The sequence below is a fragment of the Phacochoerus africanus genome, chromosome 4 (assembly GCF_016906955.1).
Source record: "Phacochoerus africanus isolate WHEZ1 chromosome 4, ROS_Pafr_v1, whole genome shotgun sequence".
NCBI classification, from domain to species: domain Eukaryota; kingdom Metazoa; phylum Chordata; class Mammalia; order Artiodactyla; family Suidae; genus Phacochoerus; species Phacochoerus africanus.
In genome coordinates this window covers 61952967-61980780 of record NC_062547.1, presented here as the reverse complement: position 1 = coordinate 61980780, position 27814 = coordinate 61952967, and the positions used below count along the sequence as shown (strand labels likewise).

The window sequence follows — 27814 nt, the reverse complement described above, 5'->3', positions numbered from 1 at the left end:
GTACATGCGAGGGTCCTATGCACAGCAGGCCACACTCAACCCCCCGCAGCATCAGGAGTGTAGGGTGGCGTGCCAGGGCCGGGGTGCTCCTGAGCAGCCTAGGAAGGCTTGGAGGGGTGGCTAGGACTGACTGGGCTCCCGTGGACCAAATGGCTCTAGACTCAGTGAGGGGAGTGATTGGGTCGACTGGTGAACAAGATTGGGCAGGTGGGAGGCTCGTGCTGGCCCTGGATGATGGGAGGACAGTGGAGTGGCAGGTGGGAAGAGAACAGAGACAGGACACTGGGGGGTGGTGATGGGCCAGGTATGCAGGGCTGGGAGGGTTGGGGTAGGGCTTGAGTGTAAGTGGGTCGCAGGTCTTCTGGGGTCCAGCCAAATGTATGTGAATGGACGATGGAAGACAGAGAGGCCCCTAGTCCTCCCTGAGCCTTCCCCACCCCCGGGAGAGCTTGGACTGGGCAGCCCAGGTCAGCTGGAATCCAGTAATCGAGGTGCCCCTCTGCTTTCCCCCAGCCTCCAGCACTGTTGCAGGCCTGGCTAGTGGGAGTTTGGCCCTGTTCTGATCCCGGAGCTGGGCTGGGCCCCAGACCAGTGTGATACCCTCAGGGCCCTGTGTCCCTGAGCCCCCAACTTGGAGTTCTCCCAGAGGGTTGCTTCCTACCTAACAGCCACCCTGTCTCTCCAGCACCAGGAGCAGCACTCGGAGGGCCGCAGTGCCCCCTCCAGCGAGCCGCACCTCATCTTCGTGTACGAGGACAGGCAGATCCTGGAGGACGCAGCCGCCCTCATCAGCTACTATGTCAAGCGGCAGCCGGCCATCCAGAAGGAGGACCAGGGCACCATCCACCAGCTGGTGCATCAGTTCGTGCCCAGCCTCTTCTTCTCCCAGCAGCTGGACCTGGGTGCGTCCGAGGACTCTGCTGACGAGGGGCGGGGGAGCCCCCAGGGGCAGAGCACAGACCCCGGTGACCGGAAGAAGCCAGCACCTGGGCCACAGAGCAGCCCCCCAGAGGAAAAGGGGGCCGCAGGCGAGGCCCCAGCTGCCGAGCAGCAGCCACCACAGCACAAGCCCCTGGACGATGTCTACAGCCTCTTCTTTGCCAACAACAACTGGTACTTCTTCCTGCGCCTCCATCAGACCCTGTGCTCCAGGCTCCTGAAGATCTACCGGCAGGCACAGAAGCAGCTCCTGGAGTACCGGACAGAGAAGGAGAGGGAGAAACTGCTGTGCGAGGGCCGCCGGGAGAAGGGCAACGACCCCGCCATGGAGCTGCGGCTGAAGCAGCCAAGTAAGCCCCCCTCCCGGGGATGACACCCCGGTTGCTCACCTCTGGGAGCGGGAGGGAAAATGGGCCAGTCGAGCTGCCGCCCCAGAGCCACAGGCCGTCTTTGGGAAGCCTGTGGTGGGAGACAGTGAACGTGGGCTGCCAGTGATCCCTGGCGACTCTGCATCCTTCCTGGTGGGGGCCGCGTGCCAGCCAGGCCCTCATTGAGCCCAGCCCCGCTCCTCAGGTGAGGTGGAGCTGGAGGAGTACTACCCGGCCTTCTTGGACATGGTGCGGAGCCTGCTGGAGGGCAGCATCGACCCCACGCAGTACGAGGACACCCTACGTGAGATGTTCACCATCCACGCCTACGTGGGCTTCACCATGGACAAGCTGGTGCAGAGCATCGCCCGGCAGGTGAGCAGGCGGCCCCTCCCTGCACGCCCTGCCTGTCCCAGCCTTTCCTTCACTCCACTGCCTGCAGCTGGCCCAACGGTCAGCAACTTCCCTTTCTTTTTTCAGTGAAGGTAGAATTCATATAAAGTGAAATATACACCACCTTAAAGTGAACATTTCAGGGGCCTTTAGTACAGCTACAATGTTGTGCAGCTGTCATCTTTGTCTAGTTCTAGAACATTTCCCTCACCCCTAAAAGAAACCCCATCCCCATGAGCAGTCACTCCCCAACTCCCCTCCACTAGCCCCTTTCTGCCTTGATGGATTTGCCTGTTCTAGACATTTCATGTGGGTGGAATCATACAACATGTGGCCTTTGGTGTCTGGCTTCTCTCATTCAGCATGTTTTCAAGATTCATCCACGTTGTAGCCTGTGCCAGTGCTTCATTTCCTTTAATGGCCGAGTAATAGTCCATTGTGTGGAGGGACCACATTGTGTTCTTCCACTCATCCGCTGATAGACACTTGGGTTGTTTCCGCCTTTTGGCAAAGGTGAGCAGTGCTACCATGGATGTGTGTGCGGGAGGATATGTCTGAGCCTCTGTTGCAGACCTCTTGTGAGGGTAGTTTGGCAACACGTAAAGAACCTCAGCCCACCTCTCCTGGAGAGGGAATGTCAGTGACGTGCGTTAGCATCGCCCACAGCTGAATGTCAGCTGGAGGAAATCGGTCATACAAACTAAAAAGCAAAGCCCTAGACAAGTCGCTGTGGTTCCAGGACGTGGGTCCTGATTGGTGACCACTGGAGTTGTGCATCTTGAGTTTTCTTTCCTGACAATCAAGTGAGGCTATTCATTCATAAAGTGGAAAAGAAACCGAGGAAAGAATAACTTCATTACTGTCCCTCTCAGATACAGTGACACTTTAGAAATGGCATTTCCTTCCAGGTTTTAAAAATTTCTTGTTGAATTATGGGAGTTCCCTTTGTGGCTCAGTGGTTAACGGATCCGACTAGGAACCCTGGGGTTGCAGGTTCGATCCCTGGCCTCACTCAGTGGGTTAAGGATCCGGCATTGCCATGAGCTATGGTGTAGGTCACAGATGTGGCTCTGATCCCGTGTTGTTGTGGCTCTGGCATAAGCCGGCAGCAACAGCTCCAATTGGACCCCCTAGCCTGGGAACTTCCATATGCCTCAGGAGCGGCCCTAGAAAAAAGGCCAAAAAAAAAAGACTAGAAAAATTTTAAAGATAAATAAATAAAGAATAAAAATTTCTTGTTGAAGTAAAATATATACAGAAAAGTGCTGAATCCTAAGCATGCAGCCTAGTAGGTCTTCAGAAATGGATCCCCCCAGCCATCCCCCTTGTGGGCACCCGCTCCCGATTTCTGACACTGAGATAGAGTCCCTGGTTTTGAAGCCATGTGTAAACGCGGCGTCTAACTACATGGGTATTCTGCATGGGCAGTGGGATTCTTCGAGATTCCTCTCCATTGAGATTTCCCCATGGTTTCTTTGTCGTCCGCTTGGGAAGAATTCTAGGGCCGAGCTTCCATTTGGGTCCTTGGAGCAGTGCTGTGCATCCCCTGTGGGCCTTGTGTATGCCTGTCCTCCGCTCCCTTGGGTGGTACGTAGGCCGGCCCAGCCAGCCTTGAGGGAAGCTTCCAGACTCCTGCACACTCTGCATCCTCATCTCTCCTTGGCCGAGCAAGTCAGCCCCCAAAAGACCACAGCTCTCAGGACAGCAGGCCTGTCTGTAGCACCAGATGGTTTAGACCAGATTCTTTGGCTTATTTTTTTTTAAACTCCCTCTCTTCACAAAAATCTCTTAGAAAAGAAAAGAAACAATAAAAATGGAGCTGTTGGAGTTCCTATAGTGGCACAGCAGAAACAAATCTGAATAGTATCCATGAGGATGTGGGTTCCATCTCTGGCCTCACTCAGTGGCTCAGGAGTCTGGTGTTGACGTGAGCTGTGGTGTAGGTCGTCGCAGGCACGGCTCAGATCCTGTGTTGCTGTGGCTGTGGCAGCTGTAGGCCAGCAGCTGTAGCTCTGATTCAACCCCTAGCCTGGGAACTTCCATATGCCATGGATGCAACCCTAAAAAGCAAAAAAAAAAAAAACAAAACTGGAGCTGTTTAGCTGGCGCCTTAGTGAGGGCAGGCTCCCCACCCATGGCCCACAGGGCCCCTCTGAGCTTAGGTCTGTAACCTACGGGGGTGCGTCCACATTCTTTACCTCTATTTTACTTACTTAGTTTTTTAATTAGCATATCTTACTTTCAGTAATAGCACTGGTTGGGAATGAGCCGGATGCCAGGCACTGTGTGAGACCCATGTGTGTCCACAGGTCCCTGTATTCATTCTGCAAAAAGACACAGAGAAGAGCCTGAGGCCCTAAGTCTGAACTAGCCTGTCTGGACAGCTCATGCACAGGGGCACTGACTCGCCATCTCCATTTGACCCTGTGGCCTCAGCTAATTCCAGTACTTATATTTTCCTAAACCTAAACATTTCTTAAAAGTTTCATAGAGGAGTTCCCTTCATGTCTCAGCAGTTAACAAACCCGACTAGAATCCATGAGGATGTGCATTCGATCCCTGGCCTCGCTCAGTGGGTTAAGAATCTGGCGTTGCTGTGGCTGTGGTGTAGGTCGACGATGCCGCTCGGATCCTGAGTTGCTGTGGCTGTGGCATAGGCTGGCGGCTGCAGCTCCAATTCAACCCTTAGCCTGGAAGCTTCCACGTGCTGAGGGTATGAGCCTAAAAGGCCAAAAAAAAAAAAAAAAATTTTTTTTCATAGAAATGAAAGCAGCTAATTGTGTTTGTAGCTAAACACTTAGGGGAAAATAACCATCACACTGCTTTTAATTGATTACCATCCCCATTTGAGCATGTTTTCTTCTGTATTTTTCCTGTGCATTTCTCAGCCCTAGGCAGGGTTTGCTGGTCTGGCCTGGTCTGATCCAGTCTGACCTGATCTTTATCTGCTCTGCTCCAGTCTGTTTTGATCTAGTCCTGTCTGGTTTGCTCCGGTCTGGTCTGGTCTGCCCTGCCCTGCCCTGGCCTGATCTGGCTTTTGATCGAGTCTGGTCTTGTTTGCTTTAGTCTGGTCTGGTCTGTTTAGTCTGCTCTAGTCAGGCCTGGTCCACAGCCAGCATGGAGGTCACCCTGCACAGCCCGTTGGATCCTGGTCTTCACCCCCCACCACGTGGACTTTGCCGGCATCCTCTCTGGGCGAGGCAGGGGCTCCAGCAGGAGGTGGATGTGGTGGCCACGCCTCACCACCCCACCGCCAACCCCCAGGAGGCACATGCCAGGCACCCACCGGCTCTCCTCCCCGGCAGCTGCACCACCTCGTGAGCGACGACGTCTGTCTGAAGGTGGTGGAGCTCTACCTGAACGAGAAGAAGCGAGGCGCCGCTGGCGGGAACCTGTCCTCCCGCTGTGTCCGTGCCGCCAGGGAGACCAGCTACCAGTGGAAGGCCGAGCGGTGCATGGCTGATGAGAACTGCTTCAAGGTGAGAGGCAGCTGTGCACAGCCCCACATGGGGCTAGGATGGGGGTGTCCACAGCAGGAGAGGACTGGCCAGCCTGATACTGGGTGCCGCTTTCACCGGGCCTGTGGGTATGGGCCCTGGCCCCAGAAGGCACCACAGGGCCTGTGAGGTGGGTGCCCAGCATGTGGTCCCTGGAGGAAGGAAGGGGCTTGGAGGCTGGTGAAGGGGGCAGGGGGTCATCATCCTCTGCCAGCCTGGGCTGTTCTCGTGGCTTCAGGCTTTTGGTCCCCCTCCTTCCACAGGTGATGTTCCTCCAGCGCAAAGGGCAGGTGATCATGACCATCGAGCTCCTGGACACAGAAGAGGCCCAGACAGAGGACCCCGTAGAGGTTCAGGTGAGGACCACAGCCCCTGTGCCTTGCACACACCCCAGGGGCTGGGGGCAGCATTGTGAGGCTCCCACCAAGGGAGCCCATGCACATGCTGGCCTGGCACAAGCTGCAAGATGCCCATCAGAGAAGCCTCTGTGCAGTCTGAACACAAGGAGGTGGTCTCCCAGAAGTCAGTGGTGCATCCGAGTGCAGGGGACCATGTGGGAGCTAAGCTGCCCTCCCCTAACCCTAACTCCTGCCACCTGCTGCTGACCCTACAGCCAGCCCTGTCACTCAGACCCAAGGGCGGTGGCCTGTGACCACTGTACTCCCTATGCATGAAGCTCAGAGCTCTGGGTGCCTCGTGGCCACCAGGAGAAAACCCAGCTGCCCTCACTCAGGCACACATTCTGCCTGGTGCCCTCTCAGCAGCGAGTAGGGCCCCGAAGGCCCAGGCTGCCTTCACCATGGCCCAGTTCAGGGGCTCCCCTCACAGCAGCCTTCACTGGAAATGCTCCCAGAGACAAGTGAGGTTGGGGGCCTTCACACCCTGTCCTTTGCAGAAGTTTCCAGCAAGTGTGGTTTTGTTAAGCTTTAGTCTAGAGGAGCCTCCAGCTTTAACAGGGAGTGAGAGGATGAAGGGTCACTTGGACAGTGCAGGCTCTGGCCCCTGTGAACCCTGCCTTTTAGTCACCCCCAACTCCTGCCTGGTCTTTCCCTCTTCCTACCTGCTGTTCGAGTCCCGATGTCCATTCCTGCCCACTTGTGCCCTGGACCTAGCTGTCCACCTGTGTTGGGGGCCTCCTTTTCCCCCTGTGAACTTATCACATGATGGATACAGGAAAGGCCTCGTACAGTAGGAATTCGTTGACTTAAGCAGGAGATGCCATAAATCATCTGAATCCTGGTCCAGTGGTGCCTCTCCCGCTGTGGCTGAGCACCTTGTTGGGAGCTGCAGTCTGCAGGTCTCCACGCACCAGGGTCCTCAGTAACTGCCATCCTCCTAAAGAGGACAAAATCCCCGGGAGCACCTGATGACATGCGCCGTGTCTCTGTCCCCCCAGCACCTGGCTCGGTACGTGGAGCAGTACGTGGGGACCGAGGGTGCGTCCAGCTCGCCCACTGAGGGCTTCCTCCTGAAGCCTGTGTTCCTGCAGAGGTGAGGGGATTTGGGGCCCAGGTGTTACTGGTACCTGTATGACTGGCCTTTAGTTTTCACGGAATTGAAGGGTTTGGGTGGTGGTTTTCATTGCTTCAATTTGCATTCCTCTGACCCTGGGAAGTCGGGCAACTTCCCAGTGTTGCTGGGCCACAGGAACTTCCTAGTCTGCAAATCCTCCTCTCGCCCCCCCAGGAACCTCAAGAAGTTCCGCAGGTGGCAGTGTGAGCAGGTGCGCGCACTGCGTGGCGAGGCCAAGAGCTCCTGGAAGCGGTTGGTCGGGGTGGAGAGCGCCTGCAACGTGGACTGCCGCTTCAAGCTCAGCACGCACAAGATGATGTTCATCGTGAACTCCGAGGACTACATGTACCGCCGTGGGACCCTCTGCCGGGCCAAGCAGGTACCCCTCCCCACCGTGTCCTGGGAACCTGGGGTCCGGCCCGCAGCTCTCTGGGGTGCCGGGCCCCTGAGGTCCAGCCCATGGCCTACTGAGGTGTCTGGGCTGCCCTGACTCCCCCACTCCCCCAGGTGCAGCCCCTCGTCCTGCTTCGCCACCACCAGCACTTTGAGGAGTGGCACAGCCGCTGGCTGGAGGACAATGTGACAGTGGAGGCGGCCAGCCTGGTGCAGGACTGGCTGATGGGTGAGGAGGATGAGGACATGGTGCCCTGCAAGACACTCTGCGAGACGGCGCACGTGCACGGGCTGCCGGTGACCCGCTACCGGGTGCAGTACAGCCGCCGCCCAGCCTCACCCTGACGCACCCATGGGCACCACAACACGCAGCTTGGCAAGGTCGCTTCCTCAGCCTCCGTGTCGGTTGGGTGTTTTCATGAACAGCGTGAGGGGAGCAGGGTGTCCCCCCAGCCTTGCTGCTACGGGCTGTGAGCTCCAGAGATGGGAGGGTCGTGTGGGCTTTCTGCCCCACGCTGCCATCCCTCTCGGCTTCCCCGCTTCCTTTGGGCCCTTCCTGTGCCAAACCTGAACCCCCTGCCCTTGAACTCTAGGGGCTTAGGCCCCACTGGAGGGGGAAGGATCAACATGCCGGCTAAGGCATGCCGAGTGCATTCACACGCCTGCTGGGCCACTCGCATCACACGTGCCAAATGCCCAAGCAGGGGCGCCACTGGCCTTTTTCTGTATATGGTGAAAGCTGGTGAGGAGCTGCCCAAGGGCTCACGTTTGGGAAGGGTCAGCGTTTTAAGAGCCCCCGACATTAAAGGGGTCGGGCCCAGCTGGACCTGCTTGAAAAGCATGTCCTTCCCGAGTGGTTCTGAGAGCTTCTAGAAACATTTCCCAAGCTGGGCAACACCTACATCTGATGGTTCGGGTCCTCAGTCACTTTGAAAGTGAGAAGAGCCCTTGCACCCCAACTGTTGGGATCCCACTTTGACATTCAGACATGGAGTGGGCAGGTGGTACCAAAACTGCCCAGACGGCCCTGCTCTGGATAAAAAGAGACTCAGACCCCGAGTTGATCCAGCAGCTGGACTCTGGGCCGGTGAGGGGAGGGGGCCTGGCCTGCCGCACCCACTGAGCCCCAGCGGCCCCACCTGGAGGCCTGGGGTGCGGTTATGTACCTAAGATGGACACTCTAGAAGTATATATATGCACACATATTTATTCCTTTATGCTCTCTTAGTGGTTGTAACTTCTACAACGGCCAAGCCCCACAGCTTCTCTGGGGGGTGCGAGCCCTCTTGGAGTTCTGCACCCCCGCCCCAACGCCACCTGGGGTAGGTATGGATGTGTGAGGGGCAGAGGCTTTCTGTGCCAAGAATGCCAAGCAGTCTGGGCGGGGGACCAGCTCTTTGAACTTCCTGCAACATGAGAAGCTCTGGCTGGGCCCCTGGCACCCGCATCAGACTAAGAATGGGCTTCACAGACAGGTGGGCCTGGAAGAATCCCTGTGCAGCCGCTTCTGCCCAGCAGCAGCCCTCGCCCTCCCACAGCTGAGCTGTGCCAAACCCAAGGTTCTGGGAAGTGGAGACATGTTTCTAGAAGTTTCTAGAAGTTACCAGTGGAACTTGAGGTTTGCAAAGCCTTTGACTCCAGGCCTGGGCCAGTTCCAAGGCCAATGCGTCCCACCCAGGTGTCTCCTCGCCTGTGTTTTCTCAAGTGTAATCCATGCACTTTGTATGAATCCTTGTTTTATAAGAAGGAAATACTTACCAGAATTCCTGAACCAGACCCTCCTGGCAGCCATCCTCCTCGGGAGCCCGCAGCCCCCTCTGTGCCTCCGCCTGGGCCTGGGGTGCGGGCCAGACCCCACCGAGCCCCCACCCTGCATGCTTCTAGGGAGCATCTCTTCTGTTTTTGAAGAATTTCTGTTCTGGGGCTTGTACTTCCTTTGCAGCTGTTTTGAATGTAGTTTTCCTTTTCTATTTATTTGCACATTAAAGATTAAGTATTGACCTAAGCTGTGAGGTCAGTCAGTCATTTCTCATGAGTGAATCCCAAAGTGATCTCTCCCTGCCAGAGGAGTTGGAGTAACCACAGGGAGTGTCCGTGCACGCTCGCCTAGTTCTCAAGCCCCCTGCGGGGATCACCACCACTGGTTTCCCTGCTTCCCTGCACCTGCACAACAGGGTCCTATTTCCCCTGGGGTGTGGCCCTACCCCTAAAATGTTTTCTAGAATATTCATTCCCATCTCAGTTTTTATATTTGTCAGAAGTGAGAAGTATTTCCAGTGTGGCACATGCAAATCCTTCTTTGAAGACTGCAGTGTTGCTCTTGAGTTATCTGCGCTGGCCCACTTTTTTGGGGGGGAGGTGGCAAGAAGTAGATTTACTAAGATAGGGCACTTGTGAGAGATGCAAGTGGGTAGGCTCCGGTGGGCTACAGTTTTATCATCCAAGGGGAGTGGGGGTGGAGAAAGACCGCCTCTTCCTTTCTGGGAGTAGTTGCTCCTCCTTGGTATCCGGTAAGGCAGCAGGAGGGTGTCCTCAAACTCCTGAAGCTGAATGCACTCATGCCATCCCCCACCGGCCTGAGGCAGTTCTAGCACCTCCACTAGTCAAGCAAACCTGCCTTGTTCTGATGGCTTTTTTGAGCCATTTTTTAACTTACAGTGATCTCCCAAAGTCCCCTAGGTTTCCCTCTTTACCCATGGTCCCTTATTGGGACTCCTACAACTACCTATGCCTACTCCATCCCTATCATTGCCCACTCCAGGTGTTTTACCACTTTATGCTTAAAGGGGATATGGGGCGCCTGTAACTACTTCCGGCTGAGATAGGGCGTAGGCCCGCTGGCCCACTTCTGACACCACCTCCGGAAGACTGCAGGTGCCAGGGGACTCGGGGTCTCTCCCTCTAGCCCCACAAAACCATCCTCCATGCTCTCTTGCCCCCCTTTCCCAGCTGTCAAGCCTTGCCCCCCACTTCTTGGGACTCACCTCCCGCATCTTTGCCATCACCGTGTCCCCTGAACATCTCCAAGTCCCCCTCCTACGGTCCTCCACCAGCCTCCAGGTAAGTGGGAGCTCTCAGCTCTGTGAGGGTTCCCTAAGCTGACCACCCCCACCAAAGCTTCTGCAGTGCAACAGGCCGACCCCTCCCCTACCCTGACTCTGGCCCCTGCCAGGCCTCACCCATCACATCCCTGACCTCAGTCTGCCCTGCCCTCTGACCAGCCCTCCCCACCTGGCCAGTCTTCTCCCAGGAGTTGTCCTCAACCTCCCCAATTTGTCGGTGCTGCCCCTCAGGGACTCCCTCTGCCCATGTGCACCACGTCCCCCCCACCATGTTCCTGGCCATGTGCAACTCCCCAGAGGGTCAGGGCTCCCAGGGAGTTTGGTGAATGAGCCTTGGTGCTGCCCCAGATTCCTCGTGCCTCAGGCTCACATCCAGGGATGCCCACGGCACCCCCTGTGCCCACACACTGGCCTTTGTTGGAAGCGATGGGAGGGGAGTCCTGCGGTGCCAGGTCCCAGCAGAGCAGACAGATCCAAGGGACCTCTGGAAGGTGGAACACTTAGATTCCAGCCCCAGGGGACACCTTCAGAATAGTCCCTGGCTTCATATGGGTGGGGCCTGTGACTAGGATGAGGTTCCTGTACCAGAGACTGGAGGGAGGGTCCCTCCCTGTACTGAAAGACATTGAGGGGAGGAAGTGGGCTTGGCAGAGGCAGGTGAGGACCAAGGGGGGCCTGAACAGAGGCCAGCCTGCCCCTTAGAAGCGCCAGAGCACAAGGCCCTGTAGCCAGTGCGTCAGCAGTCATGGATTACACAGCAATAAGGAACAGCCCTCACCAATAAAGCAGCCCTCTGTCCTAACCACCCCGCCTCTCTCCTGCTGGCCTCCTTCAAGATGCGGAGGTGCAGAGCTTTGGGACCCAGTGGGCCACCCTCCTGTCCCTGGCGGAGGAGGTGGCTGTGGTGCTTGTGGAGGCAGGGGAAGGGGGTATTCAGGTGGAACATTTAGTCTGAAACTACTGAGGTGTTTGTCTTGCTAGCCATTTGCAAAACAGAATTAGCACGTTGCACCGAATGTCCTGGCTGAGAATAAGCCTGATTGTCCTAAAAAGCCAGTTGACCTAAAATCAGCCTCAGGAGACCTGTGGTGGAGGTAGAACTAGTGGGGGTAGGACTGGTAGGGATAGACATACCCAGAAAAGGCCTGCAGGGACTGGGCTGTGGTGAGCACCCAGCAACTCCAGGAGGAGGGGGGGGTCCTGCCAGAAACTCTCCAGAACCTTCTCTGTGCCTCCCTGTATGGGGGAGCTCCAGTCCACCCAGTACAGGTGCACAGACTCATATTTGGGGTCCCAGGGGTGAAGCCTGGGGCCTCCAGGGTTGGGAGTCCTGGACCTCAGACTCTGATGCCCAGCAAGAGGGGGCCACAGCACCCACCCCATATCCTGATCGAGGGGGTTAATATCCCTGCCCACAGGCAGAGGCCCAGCCCTGGAACAAGGGGAGGTCCAGGCGTGTTTGTGGGTGCCCATCTGGCTTCAAAGTACAACATAAAACACGACTTCCACAAACGATGGCCATCCCAAGAATTATTGCATCGAAAGGACTCTAGGGCCTCTGTGACTCATCAGCGACCCCCACCCGATCTTCCTTGGACACAGTGAGGCAGGGAGGGGGCAGCCGGGGAGGATAAGCTGGGGTCCGTTTGAGGGGGTCTAGGCTGGGCTGGAGGATGAGGAATTCCAGGACTGACCACTGGTTTAGGTCTGTTTGCCTTTTTCTTTTTTTTTTCACGTAAATTGTGGTAAAAGACACATAACACAATTTACCATGTTGACCATTTTAAGTACACAGTTTGGTGACATAAAGTACATCTACGTGGGTGTGCAACCATCCCCAGAATCCATCTCCAGAGTGTATTCATCTTCCCAAACTGAAACTCTCCTCTATTAAACACCAACTTCCCATTCGCCCCCTCCTCCAGCCCCAGCACCCACCCTTCCACTTCATTCTGTGACTATGAATTTGGTCACCCTAGGAACCTCATATAAGTGGAATCACACAGTATTTGTCCTTGTGTGACTGTCTTATTTCACACAGCACTGTGTCAAGCTTCATCCATGATGTAGCCTCTGTCAGAATCGTTCTTTTTTATTTTTATTTTTTTAACTTTTTAGGGCTGTACCCACGGCGTATGGCAGTTCCCAGGCAAGGGCTGGCCTACACCACAGCCACAGCAATGCTGGATCCTTAACCCACTGAGCGAGGCCAGGGATCGAATCCGCACCCTAATGGACACTAGTCAGATTCACTTCCGCTGCACCACAACGGGAACTCCAGAAATTTCTTTCCTTTTAAAGCTACTCATGCATTTTTTTAAACATGAGTTTTCATGGAAAGTGACACATGGTACAGAAAATTCCAACAGCACAAAAAAAGCACTTGGAGAAAAGCAGGGGCCCAAGCCCCTGCCAGAAGGCAGCTGCTCCTGTTGTCCCCTAGGAGGTACCACCACCTGCCTGATTGTCACTGGATTGGGACAATGGCCTTGCACCTCCATGTGCTGTGTCTGGAGTTGGGGCGGGGGGGGGGGGGGGCGAGGGCTCCCGCTGGCTCAGGTCTGTTGCCATGGCGAATGGGACGTCGTCCGTCGATGGGCCAGCCCCACTCCTCCCCGCGCTGCCAGGAACTTCCCTGTACAGTCGTCTTCCTGAGCGTGAGTGTCTGCCATAAATTCCTAGACACGGAACTCCTGAGTCAAACCACCCTCCTGGGGCTCAGTCCACCCTGACACAGCTTCCCCTGCAAGGGTTTCCTGCTCTTTCCTGGGGGGCCGCAGAGGGTCCGAATGTGCCCTGAGGCTTTCATGGATCACGTAGGCTTCAAGCCATAGGCGCGGTGCTGAATTTGTCATTGGTGCTGGTGGACCTGCTCAGACATGGAGGAGAGGCTCCGGGCTGAGACCCTCCCCTCGCAGAGCTCTCCAGGCCTTGGTTTCCCTTTCCCCCAACCCTGGGGCTGGGGGAGGGGACCTCCAGCATCACAGCACTGACTCTGTCCAGGACTGCTCGGTCATTTCCTGACCGGTCCTCCTGTCCCTGAGTGTGGCTAGATTAGGGCTCGTCACGCCAGCACACAGCCGCATCGGCCCTCCTCTCCCGCCCCATTTGTTCTTCCTTGATCCCTACAGCTCCCCCTAGGGGTCCTCCTGCTCCCAGACCTTCCCCCTCAACACTGCCTCCTGCCACTGTGGCTCATCCCTGACCACACAGTGTGGGGCTCCCCCAAGGTGGGAGGGGGAAGGCTCTCTCAGGTCTGCGGGAGAACGGAGTACCCCCCACCTCTGGATAGGACACAGAGAGGTCTGAGGGGTGAGGGCCTCAGGGGAAGATGGCTCAGGGGGGCCCTCTGGGCTGGCCTGGCCTCTTCCTTCTGGCTCAGGCATGGCTGTGACCATCCCCTCCCAACCTGGAGCCCCAGGCTGAGGGGAGGTGGGCCAGGACCCGAGCAGACGGGCTTTGAGAACTGGAAACAGGCACTCCCAGAGAGGGCCACGGCTGGGCTCCCCTAAGACCCCCCCGAGGATAGCACATGGTCAGCATCGGGGGGTCTGGCTGAGGACCAAGACCCCCTCAGCTATCCTCTGCAGACCCCAGGCTCACAAGGCCTACCCCTGTCTGAGCTTAACTCTGGACCCATCCGGGGGCCTGTGGCTCCCCGGGCGTAGTTGAGGTTCCATAAGATGAGTAGCCCCCACAGAGGACCAGGGGAATTTGGGGAGGGTGGACTGCTCACCTGCTCTGACCTCTGACCGGAGAAGGCAGGGATCTCATCCTGCCTGCCAAAGCCAGAGGGTGGGGGCTTTAGGAAGGACCAAGAGGTCTTGATGGGGAAGAGAGCTGGACTGTCACAAGGAGGGGGCTAAGATGTGACTGGCCAGCAAGAAAGTAAGCACTTGGAGTTCCCTGGTGGCCTAGTGGTTAAAGGATCCAGCATTCTTAATGCTGTGGCACAGGGAAATTCCCAGCATGGCCAAAAAAAAAAAAAAAAGGAAGTCACCACTTGGCTCACAGAAGCTTCTAGGGCTGGACAGAGACTGCACCTGGAGCTGGGGCTGGAGTCTGGCACCTTCTCCCCTGTCTTGCTGGCTGAGCACTTAGACACTGTGCAGCTGAGTAACCCCAAGGGCCAGACCTCCTCAGTCCAGGCCCTGGGCTTTGCACAGGGATCATGGGGGCAGGGGCTGGTTTATCTCACCAGCCCCTGTCCACTCCTCCGCTGGTGTTCAGGAAGCTGGGGGTGGGGGTCCAGCCAGGCAGGAAGCCTGAGGTCAGCCGGCCACAGCCCAGACCAGCCAGCACCTAGCCTTGGCAACATGTGGGCGCTCTTGCTGCTGTGGCTTCTGGCGCTGGGGCTCAGCCTAGAGGATGACACCCAGACCCCCATCGCCTACGATGACGGCGGGAGCACAGAGGGAGAAGATGGTGATGGTGAGTGACCTCGGGCCCTGCCTTGGGACTAGGGGGTGCCCAGAGCCAATAACAGGGAAACAGAACGGGGCAGGGGGATTTTCCAGTCCACCCAAGAACCACAGCTCTGTCCCGCCAACCCCGGGGGATCCTGAGAGCTGAGGCCTGGACTGTAGTGTCTAGGGGGCCACACCATCCAGTGGGGGGAACTGCTAATGTCAGGGAGTGGGGGGAGGGGTGACACTTGGGCCCTCAGCGCCTCCATCCCTCTTCCCCTTCGGGTCTCTCTCCCCCAGACTGCACACCAGGGCCCCAGCCACGCAGCTACCCTGGCCAGCCCTGTGCCAATGACAGCAACACTCTGGAGCTCCCGCTCAGCTCTCGGGCACTGCTGCTGGGCTGGGTGCCCACGAGGCTGGTGCCCATGCTCTATGGGCTGTCCCTGGCAGTGGGACTGCCCACCAATGGCCTGGCACTGTGGGTGCTGGCCACGAGGGTGCCACGACTGCCCTCCACAGTGCTGCTGATGAACTTGGCAGCCGCTGACCTGCTGCTGGCCCTGGCGCTGCCGCCGCGAGTCGCCTACCACTTGCGCGGTCAACGCTGGCCCTTTGGTGAGGCCGCCTGCCGCCTGGACACGGCCGCACTCTACGGCCACATGTACGGCTCGGTGCTACTACTGGCCGCCGTCAGCCTGGACCGCTACCTGGCCGTGGTGCACCCGCTGAGGGCCCGTGCCCTGCGAGGCCAGCACCTGGCCATCGGGCTCTGCGTGGCAGCTTGGCTGCTGGCGGCTGCCCTGGCACTGCCCCTGGCGCTGCAGCAACAGACCTTCCAGCTGTTGCACTCGGACCATGTGCTCTGCCATGATGTGCTGCCCATTGGCACGCAAGCCTCCTACTGGCAGCCCGTCTTCATCTGCCTGGCAGTGCTCGGCTGCTTCCTGCCGCTGCTGGCTATGCTGCTGAGCTATGGGGCCACCCTGTGCACACTGGCGGCTGGTGGCCAGCGCTACGGCCACCCACTGAGGCTGACTGCGCTGGTGCTGGCCTCAGCCATGATTTTCTTCGCACCCAGCAACGTGCTGCTGCTGTTGCACTACTCAAACCCAGGTCCAGACGCCTGGGGGGACCTGTATGCCGCCTATGTGCCCAGCCTGGCACTCAGCACCCTCAACAGCTGCGTGGACCCCTTCATCTATTACTACGTGTCGGCCGATTTCAGGGGCAAGGTGCGGGAGGGGCTGTTCTGCAGAGCGCCTGGAGTCACGACAGCGTCCAGAGAAGCGGGCAGCCCAGGGACGGGCACCCGGTCCTCTTCACTCATCTGAAGGACCCTCCAAAGGCAAAAAAAACAAGGAGGGGGTTGTTCCGGGTTGAAGAGGGCCCCCTCCCAAGTCATGTCCACCAGGACCTCCAAATGTGAGCTTATTTGGGAAGAAAGTCTTTGCAGGTGTTAAGATGATGTCACGTTGGAATAGGATGGACCCTAAATCCAAAGTGACCAGTGTCCTTATAAGAAGAGGACAGAGACACATATAGGAAAGCAGACCATGTGACCATGGAGGCAGAGATGGGGTGATGTGACCACAACCCAAGGGACATCAGAGACTGCTGGGCAGCCACCATAAGAAGTCAGGAGAGCAGCCTGGGACAGACTCTCCCTCAGAGCCCCAGAAAGAGCCAACCTGCCCACACCTTGAGCTCAGGCTTCTGGCCTCCAGAACCATCAGACAATAAATTTCTGTTAAGTTACCTGGTTTGTGGTATCTGGTTACTGCAGCCTCAGGAAACTAAGACGGGTGGGGTGGGGTTAAATGCAGGTTCCCAGGCCCAGCCAGCTCCCTTGTGTCTAAAGTGGGGATGGGACAGGGTTGATGTTGTCTTTAGATCCATCGCAGAACCCTACCCAGGAGTAGACTCAGGCCTCCTCCTGCTTTGTGGCCAAGGCAGCTAGAAGCCCTGTTGGCGGTCTTCATACCCAGAAGCCCAGGGTCTGGCTTTGGGGTGGGCTTCAGTGTTGCTGGGCATCTCCTGAGCAGTGGGGACTCCCGCTCTGCTCCCCAAATCCTGGTGCAACCCATCACTGGGAGCTACAGGGCTCAGCCTCCCACTGTCACCCTGGCTGCAAGACATCACCTCCTCTCCCTTGCCTGTGGTCTGCTTCCTATTCTCAGTTAACTTCCCCATGAACCAAGTGGGTACAGTAATGGGAAGATGGACATTGTGCACTGGGGGTCTGGGGGCTGCAGCTTTGCAGACTCCACCCCCAGCCGCCTGAAGGTGGCTCTGAGCCAAGCCAGGGGACACCACATAGGAAGGGCAGCCACAGTCCTAGATACATACACGCACCCGGCAGCTCCCCAACCTGGTAGGTGGCACAGGGCATTGCATCAACCTTGGGAAGTAAGAAGCCCTCTCCAGGGGCAGTGGGGAATGGGTGCCCTTCCTGAGCTCCCCATTGAGTTCACATGTCTCTGGTCCAGGGAAGAATGAGCCAGCAGCCCCAGGACACACAAATACATGCACGCACATACATGCACACCCGTGCTCACACACCTGAAAGTGAACCGGGGGCCGTGTGATTAAATCAGAGAAGCCTATCACGTCAATAGCCTGGTAATTTTCCCAAGATGTTACCACTGGGGGAGGCTGGATGAAGGGTACCCGGGACCTCTCTGCATTGGCCTGATTTCTTACAAATGCATGGGAATTCCGATTATCTCAGGGTGCATGTGTTCCAAAGCCTCCTTCCCGCCTCCCTGCTCTGAAAGGCTGGGCTGTAGATGAAGGGATAGAGGTGAAGGGCCGGATGGGAGCTGGGAGGCCCAATGATGACTCGATGGAAATGAGCTTTTTATTACACCAGCGGCCTCTATGGCAAGTGGGCAACAGGGCCTCGGCCAAGGGAGCAGTACCTTGAAGGCTGGTGGGGGGAGGGTGTGTTAGGGTCATGGAAAGTGGCCGGTGCTGCACAACAGGGACCCACAGTCTAGGCAGCCCCCTCAGGGTCTCCGCACTGTCCGGAGATGAGCAAGATTGGCTGAAATAAATAGCACTGCGGAGGGAGAAGACAGCCGGACACAGGAGGGAACACAGGCAGCTGGGACGGTCCATAGAAGGAGGCAGGTCTGAGCACTCGGCTTCTGTCCATCCGGAGCTGGGACACCGTCCCAGGCTTCTAGCAGGGGGACGGTCCTGCAGGTGGTCTCCGGGATATTAGGGTTTGAGCCAGAAAGAAGGAGAATGAAGGCACATCTTCCTGGAACCCAGGGCTTCCTACAGGCCTGGTGCTGCCAAGACCAAAGATGTGGGGACTGTGACAGTTCCGGAATAAGTTGGGGTTTGGGTCCAAGGGCTCAGCAGCCAAAGAAAGGCCTGGACTTTACATTTTGGACAAAGGTGGCCTGTTTTGTTTGAAAGTTCCTTAATTTGGCCAGGGTCACGTTCCCTCAGAAACAGACCTTTGGCCTTGAGTTCTTTGCAGAAACATCCCTCTTCTGTCCCTTCTCCGGAGACCAGAACATCAGCCTGCAGGCGCTGCTCTGGCCGCCCAGTCCCAGGGCTGGGGCAGAGGGGAGAATGCCTGGAGCTGCAGCTGCAGCTGAGGAGGGGGAGGGGAGCCTTCAGCCCACCCCCACCCCACCCCACCCCCCCGCCCCGACCGTCCTTCCTGTTGAAGTGGGGGCTGGGCCCCCAGGAGGCCCTCCATCCATCAGGGCAGGTCTCTGCTGGTTCTTTTACCCGGTTCTTTGGGAAGCAGGGGTCACCTGCGGCGGGGTCTGCCAGCCCCCAGATGGTCAAGTCCCCCGTCAGCGGCCCCCTTCCGGTGGGACGAAAAGGGGTACCCAGCCAGACCACGTCTTCCAGCTCCGAGCTTTAGGAAGAGAAGCCACTCTGACTGACGGGAAGAGAAGGAGAAAAATCCCTGTGGGCTGCCGGCCTTGGGAGCGGGGCTGCGGCGGACCCTGTCCTGACTCCGCCTCCAAGTCGCTCAGCCCCACTGCCTCCGCAGAACCCCATCTGAAGACCGGTGGGGGTGCTGGGGTGCATGGGTTCATCCGGGCCCCTCAGGACCCTGCTCAACCCGCACCAGGCCACATCGATGGGATGGGGCGTTCACTTCTGGTAAGAATGATCCGCAACGTGCAGGGGACCTCCGACCAAATGGAGAACCTATTTCTGGAACTTAATCATCTATAAAAAGGAAGGAACTACCGATGCAACATCATAGATGAAGAGCAAAGTGAATGGAAAAAAAATCTCAAAAGTTTACATACTCCACAATTCTGTTTTCAAAGCAAAATTATAGAGTGGGAGACAAAATTATACAGTGGAAGAATAGATGAATGGTCGGGGTGGGGCGTGGGAGAAGCAAAGTGGGTGTGGCTATAAAAGGGCAAGTAGAGGGATCTTTCTTTTGGTGGGGGGGGGGGCGCAGGGAGCTGCAACTGCCGGCCTATGCCACAGGGGCAGGCAACATGGGATCCCTAACCCACTGAGCAAGGCCAGGGATCGAACTCGCATCCTCATGGATACTAGTCAGCTTCATAACCCAATAAGCCACAACGGTAATGCTTAGAGGGATCCTTGAGGTGACGGGTTGTTCTGTATCTTGACTGTGGTCATGATCACACACATCTACACGTGAGGGCAGCTGCAGACTCAATGGCAAATGAGTGCATGTAAAAGTGGCGGAATAGGAGTAATATGGGAAGAAGGTACTAATGTCAGTTTCGTGGTGTAACCTCATATTTGAGTACTGGGAGATGTTACCACTGGGGGACAGGATGAAGGACACCTAAGGTCTCTTTATTACACCTTCCTTCCTTTTTTCTTTCTTTCTTTTCTCTCTCTCTGTTCTTTCTCTTTTTTCATCTTTTAGGGACGCAGCTGTGGCATATGGAAGTCCCCAGGCTATGGGTCAAATTGGAGCTGTAGCTGCCGGCCTAAGCACATCCACAGCAACCCAAGCTGAGTCTGTGACCTACACCACAGCTCGTGGCAACGGTGGATCCTTAACCCACTGAGGGAGGCCAGGGAGCGAACCCGTGTCCTCATGGATACTAGTTGAATTTGTTATGGCTGAGCCACAATGGGAACTCCTTCTCTGTTATTTTTTACAGCTGCATGTAAACCTACAGTTATCACAAATTTAGAAGTTTAATAAGAATCCCCCTCCAAATGAAAATAAAAGCAGACCTCTCTCAGAAGGCACAGGAGACAGCTGGCAGATACTGGACAGGATGGGCAACACTTGAGAGAATTTAAAGCTCTATATATGACCATTAAGGCATGAGGGATGGGAGAGGACAACAAACAGATGTAATGGGCTTCAAAGTTGCTCATGTTTTGGTGAAGTGGTTACAAGAGTCCCACCAAGTAGACTGTGAAGAGTTTAAGGAGATACAGTCTTTTTTTTTTTTTTTTTTTGGTGGCATCCGAGGCATGGAAAAGCTCCCGGGCCAGGGATAGAAGTGACCCAAGCCACAGCAGTGACAATGCCTGATCCTTAACCATTACACCACCAGGGACTTCTTAAGGATGTATGTAAGTCTTATGCCAGAGCCACCACTAAAAAAATAAAAATAAAAACTAAAAAAGCTAAAACGACAATAACTGAATTAAAATGGAATTCTAAAAAATACTGAAAAAATCCGAAAGAAAGCATGGAGGAGTTCCCGTTGTGGCTCAGCAGCAAAGAAGCTGACTAGTATCCATGAGGACATAGGTTCGATGCCTGGCCTCGCTCAGTGGGTTGAGGATCCAGTGTTGCCGTGAGCTGTGGTGTAGATCGCAGATGCAGCTTGGCTCTGGCATTGCTGTGGCTGTGATATAAGCTGGCAGCTGAAGCTCCGACTGGACCCCTAGCCTGGGAACCTCTGTATGCCACGGGTTTGGCCCTAAAAAGACAAAAAAAAAAAGAAAGAAAGAAAGAAAGAAAAGTGTGGAAGGAGAAACACAGGAGGACAAAACAAAAATATCACAACAGTAACCTTAAATTCAGCCCTATGGATAATTATATGCATAACAAGCAACCCCAGTGCCTGGTGTGAGATGACATACCCCCTAAGTCTCGGGGATTTTGGTGGGTGCTCGTGGAAAAGCTTTCCTGCTGGGTTCACTGATTGGGGATGTAAATCAGTCTTTGCCACCAGCAAGGATGGAGAGACCCTTGCCATCCAGGAAGGAAGGACTCTGAGGCCTGCCTGTGCAACCAGCCTCCTGGACCTGGCATCTATCTGAGCTGATAGATCAGCCTGCTGCTTAAACTTCTTGAGTTTCCGCAACCCCAAAGATCTGCCTCCTCCAGGAAGTCTGCCCTGCAGCCCCTTCCCAGCCTCACTCCACAGGGCTCTCCCTCTGTCTCCTATTTCTTCCATCCTTCCCTCAGGGGGCAAAGATTCTCTTCCTGACCAAACTTTACCAGGGTTCCTCTGAGCTCTTTTTTCACCTCAGTCTCAAGTTTTAGGCTTCCACGTTCATCTGCAATTGTAGCAAGAATCCTCCTAATATGTCAGTTGAGCCAGAATCCGCCAGCCTCCAGACCAATCACCCTTGATAGCTGATCAGGTTCCTCATCCTCCACCATCTCCCCTGGTGATGTCTCATCGCCCTGCCTTCAGCAACAATCTGGTTTGGTTGGTTTAGTTAGAATATTCTCCCTTCACCCCTGGCGATTCCTCTTAGCAATTTTTTCTTTTCTTCTCTTTTAAATCTCTTTAGGGCCGCACCTGCAGCATATAGAGGTTCCCAGGCTAGGGGTCCAATTGGAGCTGCAGCTGTCAGCCTATGCTACAGCCACAGCAACAGCAACACCGGATCCGAGCTGCATCTGTGACCTACACTGCAGCTTGGAGCAACTCGGGATGCTTAACCCACTAAATGAGGCCAGAGATTGAACTCATATCTTTATGGACATTAGCTGGGTTCTTAACCCACTGAGCCACAGCGGGAACGCATCTCGTAGTAATTTTCCATCCAGTGACCCTCCATCCCACTCTTTGGCTATTGATTCCCACTTATTATTATGATGATGATGATTATTTGTATTAGGAGTTGGTAAAATCTCTATCCCATTGCAAGACTCCATTTATCTCAGTAGTGCTTCCCTTGAATAAAGTACTCCTTGCATCATGAATAATTTCTTCTTTAACATGGGCCCCCAGGTACAGTTAAAGACTGGACCCCACCTCATCCCCTAAAACCCCCATCTCATCCCCTAAAATCCTGCAGGCTGACCCATCCATCAGTCACTCCCACACCCTGCCAGGTTCCAAGAGGTTGAGAGTAGGCCTAGAACTCACCTGTCCTCTGCTTCCCCATCCAAGTCCACTGCCTCATGGCCGGCTGCCAGGTGCCCAGTGTCCAGGGGATCTGGGTCATAGTCATAGTTGTACAAGGCAGAGTCTGGTGTCGGCTGCTCTGGAAGGAAGAAGGACTGAGTCAGTAGGGAAAGCACTGGAGAGAGAGGATCTGGATGACCAACAGCCCAAGGGGCCTGAAGGGAGGAGATGTGTGGACCAGAGCAACAGAAATGAGGTGGGGAAAGGGACCTAGAGATCAGAGGTGGTGAGACAGCCAAGCACAAAGTTGGGGTGGGGCTGGGGAGAAGTGACTGAGACTGAGGAAGTACAAAGGGACCCTGATGCAAAGGAAATGGTGTGATAAAGATGGGGCGATGCATTCTTGGACGAGGTGGAGTCCCCGAAGCCGGGCTCCGGGTGGGTCCTCACCGAGGGCGCAGCGGCTGGCGGGCGCGGGTTCCAATCTCGCACGACCGCGGCAGGCGGCCTCCTGAAGGCGGCAGGCGCTGGCATAGACTATGCCGTCGGAGCCGCACACCGGGTCCCCGCTGGAGCCGCAGTCGCGAGCGCAGCCACAGCGGGTGATCGTCGCCCCCTCCTCTGGGATGGCCATGGGACCTCGCTCGCCGGGGGACCAGCCTAAGGGGTCAAGTGAAGTCGGCAGGGTCCCGGGAACCCCACCCCCGACTTAGCCCTCACCTCCCACTGGCTCTGGGGACCACGCCCCACGGACTGGAGACAGTTCCTGGGAGGCCCTGAGCCCTGACCTGGGGGAATTTCACGCCTGGTATTTACGAAACAAAATTTTAAAAGAAATGTTTTGCATTAAAAGCAATCTAAACCCATTTCAAGAAGTCTGCGAAATAAAGGGCCTGAGACCGCCCTTCGCTTCGTTGACTCGGCGCTCGCACTCAGAGCGCTCGTCCCCGCGTCCCAACACCCTCTGGCTTGTGGGGGAGGGGAGGTTAGGGCTCTTCTTCGGACCACCCGCTTCTACACCCGCCTTACTCCCGCCCCGCTAGGCCCCACCCCCACCCTGTTAAGCCCCACCTCCTCCTCCTTGCCCGCCCCACTCTGCTCAGCCCCGCCCCCTCTGATATGGCACCACGCCCTGAACCTTGCCAGGTCCTCCAGCCTTTACTGTGCTGTACTCTCCTCTGCGCGGTGACTCCCCTCCAAGAGGACTACCCTCCCCCAGGCCCGCGGGTCAGGTCGGGATGGCAGGTGGCCGGAAGGAGCAGTGACTCCGCACACTCACCGGGGCCCTGGGCCAGGGCACGCTCCACCTCGTTGCAGGCAGGCCCTGCGCACAGCTCCCAGGCAAGCGGGCTGTGCGCGCTGACGTTGTAGAAGCGGGTGGCCTCGAAGGCTGCGGGACGAGGGGAGAAGAGTGAGTGACAAGGGATGGGTGACAGGGTAGGAGACCAAGTTGGGGTTGCGGGCTGTGGGAGCGGGCTTACCAGGCTCGTAATAGTCGTACACGGAGATGGGCAGCGCTGACGTCCTGCCCACCACGTGCTCGCGGAGCGCCCGGAAACGTATGCACGTCAAACACTGGCTGGGGATCTGCAGGGACAGCCAACAAAATCGAGCTTCAGTGGGACCACTAAAGCCAGGGACTGAGAGGCTCTGGCCTCTGTGCTCTGGGATGCCCCAAAGTGTAGGCCCAGAACTCAGGGTGCACTAGAGGCATGAAACACAGAAACCTGTGTTCCCAATTGTGGCGCCGCAGAAACGAATCTGACTAGGAACCATGAGGTAGTGTGTTCGGTCCCTGGCCTCGCTCAGTGGGTTAAGGATCTGGTGTTGCAGTGAGCTGTGGTGTGGGTCGCAGATGCGACTTGGATCTCGTGTTTCTGTGGCTGTGGTGTAGGCCAGTGGCTACAGCTCCAATTAGACCCTTAGCCCGGGGAACCTCAATATGCCATCGGTACAGCCCTGAAAAAGACAAAAAGCAAAACAAACGAACAAACAAACAAACACAAACAAACCCAAAGCACAGAAACCTGATCCCATCTCAATTGTGTGGGTCCTTCCATCCCACTTGGGGAAAACATCTTAGCTGGTCTTTCAACACCTCCCCACTCCCCCATGGCAGGTGCCCTCCCTCCCTGTGTATGTGTGTGTGGCCCTTAGGACACACAGTCTTGTACAACCACTATCCATCTGCAGAACATTTCCATCACCATCTGCAGCCACTCCCCATTCCCCCTCCCCCAGCCCCTGGAAACCACCCATCTGCTTTCTGTCTCTTCACTCAGCCTGTTTTTGAGGTTCATTGCATCAGTGCTTCATTCTTTTTGATGCCTAAATACTATTCCACATCCCTGTGAACTTTCCCCACCAAAGCCAGCTGGCTGGGGCACAGAGCCAGCAGCCACACCAACTCTGCCTAGATTTACTCTTCCAGTTCCTTTTTCATAGTAGGAGATCACTGTGGGAACCACACAGGGGTCATGACAGCTGTACCCTAGACAAAATGACTGCTGTGGAGGCCTCCGCCCAATGCCCCCTGCTGGCAGTACCTCATCAAAGTAGAACAGCACTCTTCGTCCAGCCACCTCATACCTCTTCAGTGAGAAGTGCCTGTCAAGGAGCAGCTGCCAAGGAAGTCAGAGGTCAGGATCCGCCAGGCCCCTCTGCCCCAAAACCCTCTTCCTCCCTGATCTCCAAGGGCCCAAACCCAAGAGGAGCCACGGCCCCAGATGCTGAGGGTTTTTTGCCTGCCATCATCCAGCAAGTCCTCATGGGCTGGGCCAGGGGTGGCGGTCAGCACCCTGGAGAGGGCATTCAAGGCTGGTTACCACTGTCCTGAGGGCCTGCCTCGCCGCTCCTCCCCGCAGACTCCTCCGACCCAGCCCTGGTCCTGTGGCACCCTGCCACCTACTCCTGCTTCACCTGCACCATTCAACGACCGCCCCCCAGGACCTGCTATCCTGCTCCACCCTCCCCGCACTGCAGACCTCCTCAGGCAAGACAACTTCCCCTCTTTGTGACTTCTTCCTCCTCCCACCACAATAGGGGACTGGTCTCTCTTTAAGTTGAGGGTGGTGGCAAGTCTCTGGAGAACCTCGGCTGGGGGCACTCTCTGGCACCCCACATCATCCCCAAAGTGCAGGCAGATTTGCCAAACCCCCTCCTCTGCCACGTGGATCACAGCACAGGTGGCCCAGTGAGTGACACCTACTAGGAGAGGCGCCACCCCTCCTCACCTGCCCCTCCGCAGGTGGCCAGCCCCAAAGCACCAACTTGGCCCAGAAGAGCAAAAAACAAAAACAAAAACAAAAACCCATTTTGTGAAGGGCTGGGAATTGGCAACATGGTCAGGGCCATCAGTCAGAGACCCCACCCAGCCCCTTCCCACCGATGCCACCTTACCTGCTCCAGGCTCTCAACGTCCACCCGGAACCCAGACAGCAGAGGCACCTCCAAGACTGCCATGTTGGATGACCCTGCATGCAGCCACCTTCCAATGAGAGGAGAGATGGAGAGGCCCTTGATTTCAGGCCCCAAAATGGGATTCACAGCCTCCTCAGTCCCCACAACCCCTGGGCCTGCCTGCCAGCCCATCTGCACAAACACCCTTGGCTACGTCATTGAGCAGCCCATTTCACAGCTGAGACAGAGATCATATGGAAAAGGCCTTGCCAAGAGTTCTGGGCCTGATCCAGATCTGTCGACTCTGGGCTGTATTTTGCCCTGAACCCCATGCTGTACCCCCACTGTGGGAAGCAGCTCGTGGGACTGAGAGAGTCCAGGCCATGCGGGAGACCCCATCACTCCAAACAGTGCCAGCCCTCAGTTTCCCCTTCTGTGACATGAAGGGGTGGGTAAATTAGCCTCTAGGGTGTGCCGGGTGTTGGTGACAGGGAGGGGGGCTGACATTCAGAGTAGGACCTGCAGACTGTGGGCCTGAGGGAATGGGGTGACCACAGTCCCTGGGGCAGGTGGGAGCGAGGCCTGAGAGAGCCTGTATCTGGAGGGCACACAGTGGGTTCTTCCTCACACATCTGAGGAGGGAACAGAGATGCCCAGGCAGGGTTGCCCGGGCCAGACAGTTGGGCTGGCCCAGCTGCTTCTTGCTCTCCTGCCCCATTAGACGTGGCGACAGCCCGGCTGAGTGATACCATCCTGAGTCTCACTGTGGAGCAGGAAACACAGCTGGAGGTTTGGAGGGCCACTCAGCCCAGGACCCTCTGCTCTGGGGCTTGGGCCAAGTTGGGCTTGTTCTTCAGAACTTCCTAAGATAGGGGCCTTGGAGACTCACGGCTGAAGGTCAAGGTTGAGGAAGACGCCTGGGCAGCTCTGATGGGCTTCAGGTGCCATAGGTGCCAGCCACCTCTGGCTTCCTCCATCATTGCCATGGCGATGAGCATCCTTTGAAGGCAGCTTCATACACCACCCCCCTGCCCCGAGGACACTCTGTGGCCTGGTCCTAGGATCATTCTTGGGAAACTGAGAGACCTGGAGCTGGTGGGTCTCCTAGGGGCCACAAACAGCTGCCCCATTCAGCCCGACCTGTCACTGGAGTCTGCTGCACCCTTTCTGAGGCACTTGCACTTCTTCTTTCACTCATTTCCAAAATCATTTGTGTAAGCTTTCGATTGCAGGGACACTGATTGTGAATAAAGACAGTGGCAGCTGTGTGACACAGCTACTGGATAAACAACTAGATAAGGAACAAGGCTGCCCACACACACAAAGTTCTTTCTTTCATTTTTTTTTTCTTTTTACGGCCACACCTGCAGCACATGGATATTCCCAGGCAAGGGGTCGAATCAGAGCTGCAGCTGCTGGTCTATGCCACAGCCACGGCAACTCCAGATTCAAGCCACATCTGCAGTTTGGGGCAACACTGGATCCTTAACCCACTGAGTGAGGCCAGGGATTGAACACGCATCCTCACAGACACTATGAACATAGGGTTCTTAACCTGGTGAGCCACAGCGGGAACTCCCAAAAGTCTCTCTCAGAAAGCCCTGGGTAACATAGACAACTGACCACTTGGGTGACCTCGCCTCCTCCTTCCTGTGCCCTAATTCCTGCTCTTAAATTATATATTCACCAATAAAGAATGAATCTGCAAAACCCTAGGCACCCCACCCTTGGGCTCCAATAAAGACAATCTCAGGTCTGTGCCTTCTCTCTGTCCCTCTACCTGTGACCTCACTGTGTGGCCCTTGGTAGGGTCGTGTACCCTTTAGGACCTGTGAATAAGAAATTTCATTCTTTAGGAGTTCCCGTCATGGCGCAGTGGCTAACGAATCCAACTAGGAACCATGAGGTTGTGAGTTCGATCCCTGGCCTTGCTCAGTGGGTTAAGGATCCGGCATTGTCGTGAGCCGTGGTGTGGGTTGCAGACGCGGCTTGGATCCCGCATTGCTGTGGCTCTGGTGTAGGCCGGCGGCTACAGCTCCGATTCGACCCCTGGCCTGGGAATCTCCATATGCCATGGGAGTGGCCCTAGAAAAGGCAAAAAAAAAAAAAAAGAAACCTCATTCTTCAAAATTCCCTGATGAGTACGGCTGATGTGTGTCGTCTTGTAATCAGAATAAGGACCACAAGGGGCTGGTCCAGCCTCAGCTTTGGCTCTGGTCACAGAAATGTCTGTGGACGCTCCAGGCTTTCCTAGCTGAAAGTATCACTATGGATACGCTGAGACCGATACAAAACACTGGGTGGGAGTACCAGCCAGAGGGGCAGGAGGCCTTACCTGGTGCACACCTCCAGAGTCACCTGGTACTCCTGGTGATGCTGGTCAGCTGCTGGGTCGTCATCATCGGCTGAGGAGGCGGGCCCAGAGGGTCGCCGCTGCTGGGCCTCAGGCTCCTGGAGGTTCACAAGCAGCTGGAAGGAAGGCTTGGCCACCGGGTCCGGCACGTTGTAGGTGACATCAATCTGGGGGGATGTGAGAGGATAGGGGCTTAGGGGCCA

At 56.2% G+C, this 27814-nt stretch overlaps 3 protein-coding genes across 5 annotated transcripts in view; 2 read left to right on the top strand and 1 right to left on the bottom strand.

Moving 5' to 3' along the window:
* The window catches only part of SIN3B (SIN3 transcription regulator family member B), a 41824-nt gene extending 32717 nt beyond the window's left edge, over window positions 1-9107 (top strand). For all 3 annotated transcript variants that reach the window (XM_047776689.1, XM_047776688.1, XM_047776690.1), the window contains 7 exons: window positions 686-1289; window positions 1513-1682; window positions 5006-5179; window positions 5461-5553; window positions 6594-6688; window positions 6884-7088; window positions 7217-9107. In XM_047776689.1, coding sequence (XP_047632645.1) covers window positions 686-1289; window positions 1513-1682; window positions 5006-5179; window positions 5461-5553; window positions 6594-6688; window positions 6884-7088; window positions 7217-7447 — 1572 coding nt within the window. In that variant the 3' untranslated portion in view covers window positions 7448-9107. The remainder of the gene's footprint in view (window positions 1-685; window positions 1290-1512; window positions 1683-5005; window positions 5180-5460; window positions 5554-6593; window positions 6689-6883; window positions 7089-7216) is intronic.
* A 5042-nt stretch (window positions 9108-14149) lies between these two features.
* Window positions 14150-16328, top strand: F2RL3 (F2R like thrombin or trypsin receptor 3). Its single transcript, XM_047776687.1, has 2 exons — window positions 14150-14595; window positions 14871-16328. Exons 1-2 carry the CDS (start codon window positions 14481-14483, stop codon window positions 15902-15904), a joined length of 1149 nt encoding a protein of 382 aa, XP_047632643.1. The 5' UTR covers window positions 14150-14480; the 3' UTR covers window positions 15905-16328.
* An 848-nt stretch (window positions 16329-17176) lies between these two features.
* CPAMD8 (C3 and PZP like alpha-2-macroglobulin domain containing 8) overlaps window positions 17177-27814 on the bottom strand; it is a 106168-nt gene continuing 95530 nt past the window's right edge. The window contains exons 35-43 of the mRNA XM_047774661.1: window positions 27594-27778; window positions 25259-25346; window positions 24406-24480; window positions 23341-23446; window positions 23139-23249; window positions 22310-22519; window positions 21881-21998; window positions 18394-18470; window positions 17177-17426 (exon numbers count right to left, since the gene is read on the bottom strand). Coding sequence (XP_047630617.1) covers window positions 17293-17426; window positions 18394-18470; window positions 21881-21998; window positions 22310-22519; window positions 23139-23249; window positions 23341-23446; window positions 24406-24480; window positions 25259-25346; window positions 27594-27778 — 1104 coding nt within the window. The 3' untranslated portion in view covers window positions 17177-17292. The remainder of the gene's footprint in view (window positions 17427-18393; window positions 18471-21880; window positions 21999-22309; window positions 22520-23138; window positions 23250-23340; window positions 23447-24405; window positions 24481-25258; window positions 25347-27593; window positions 27779-27814) is intronic.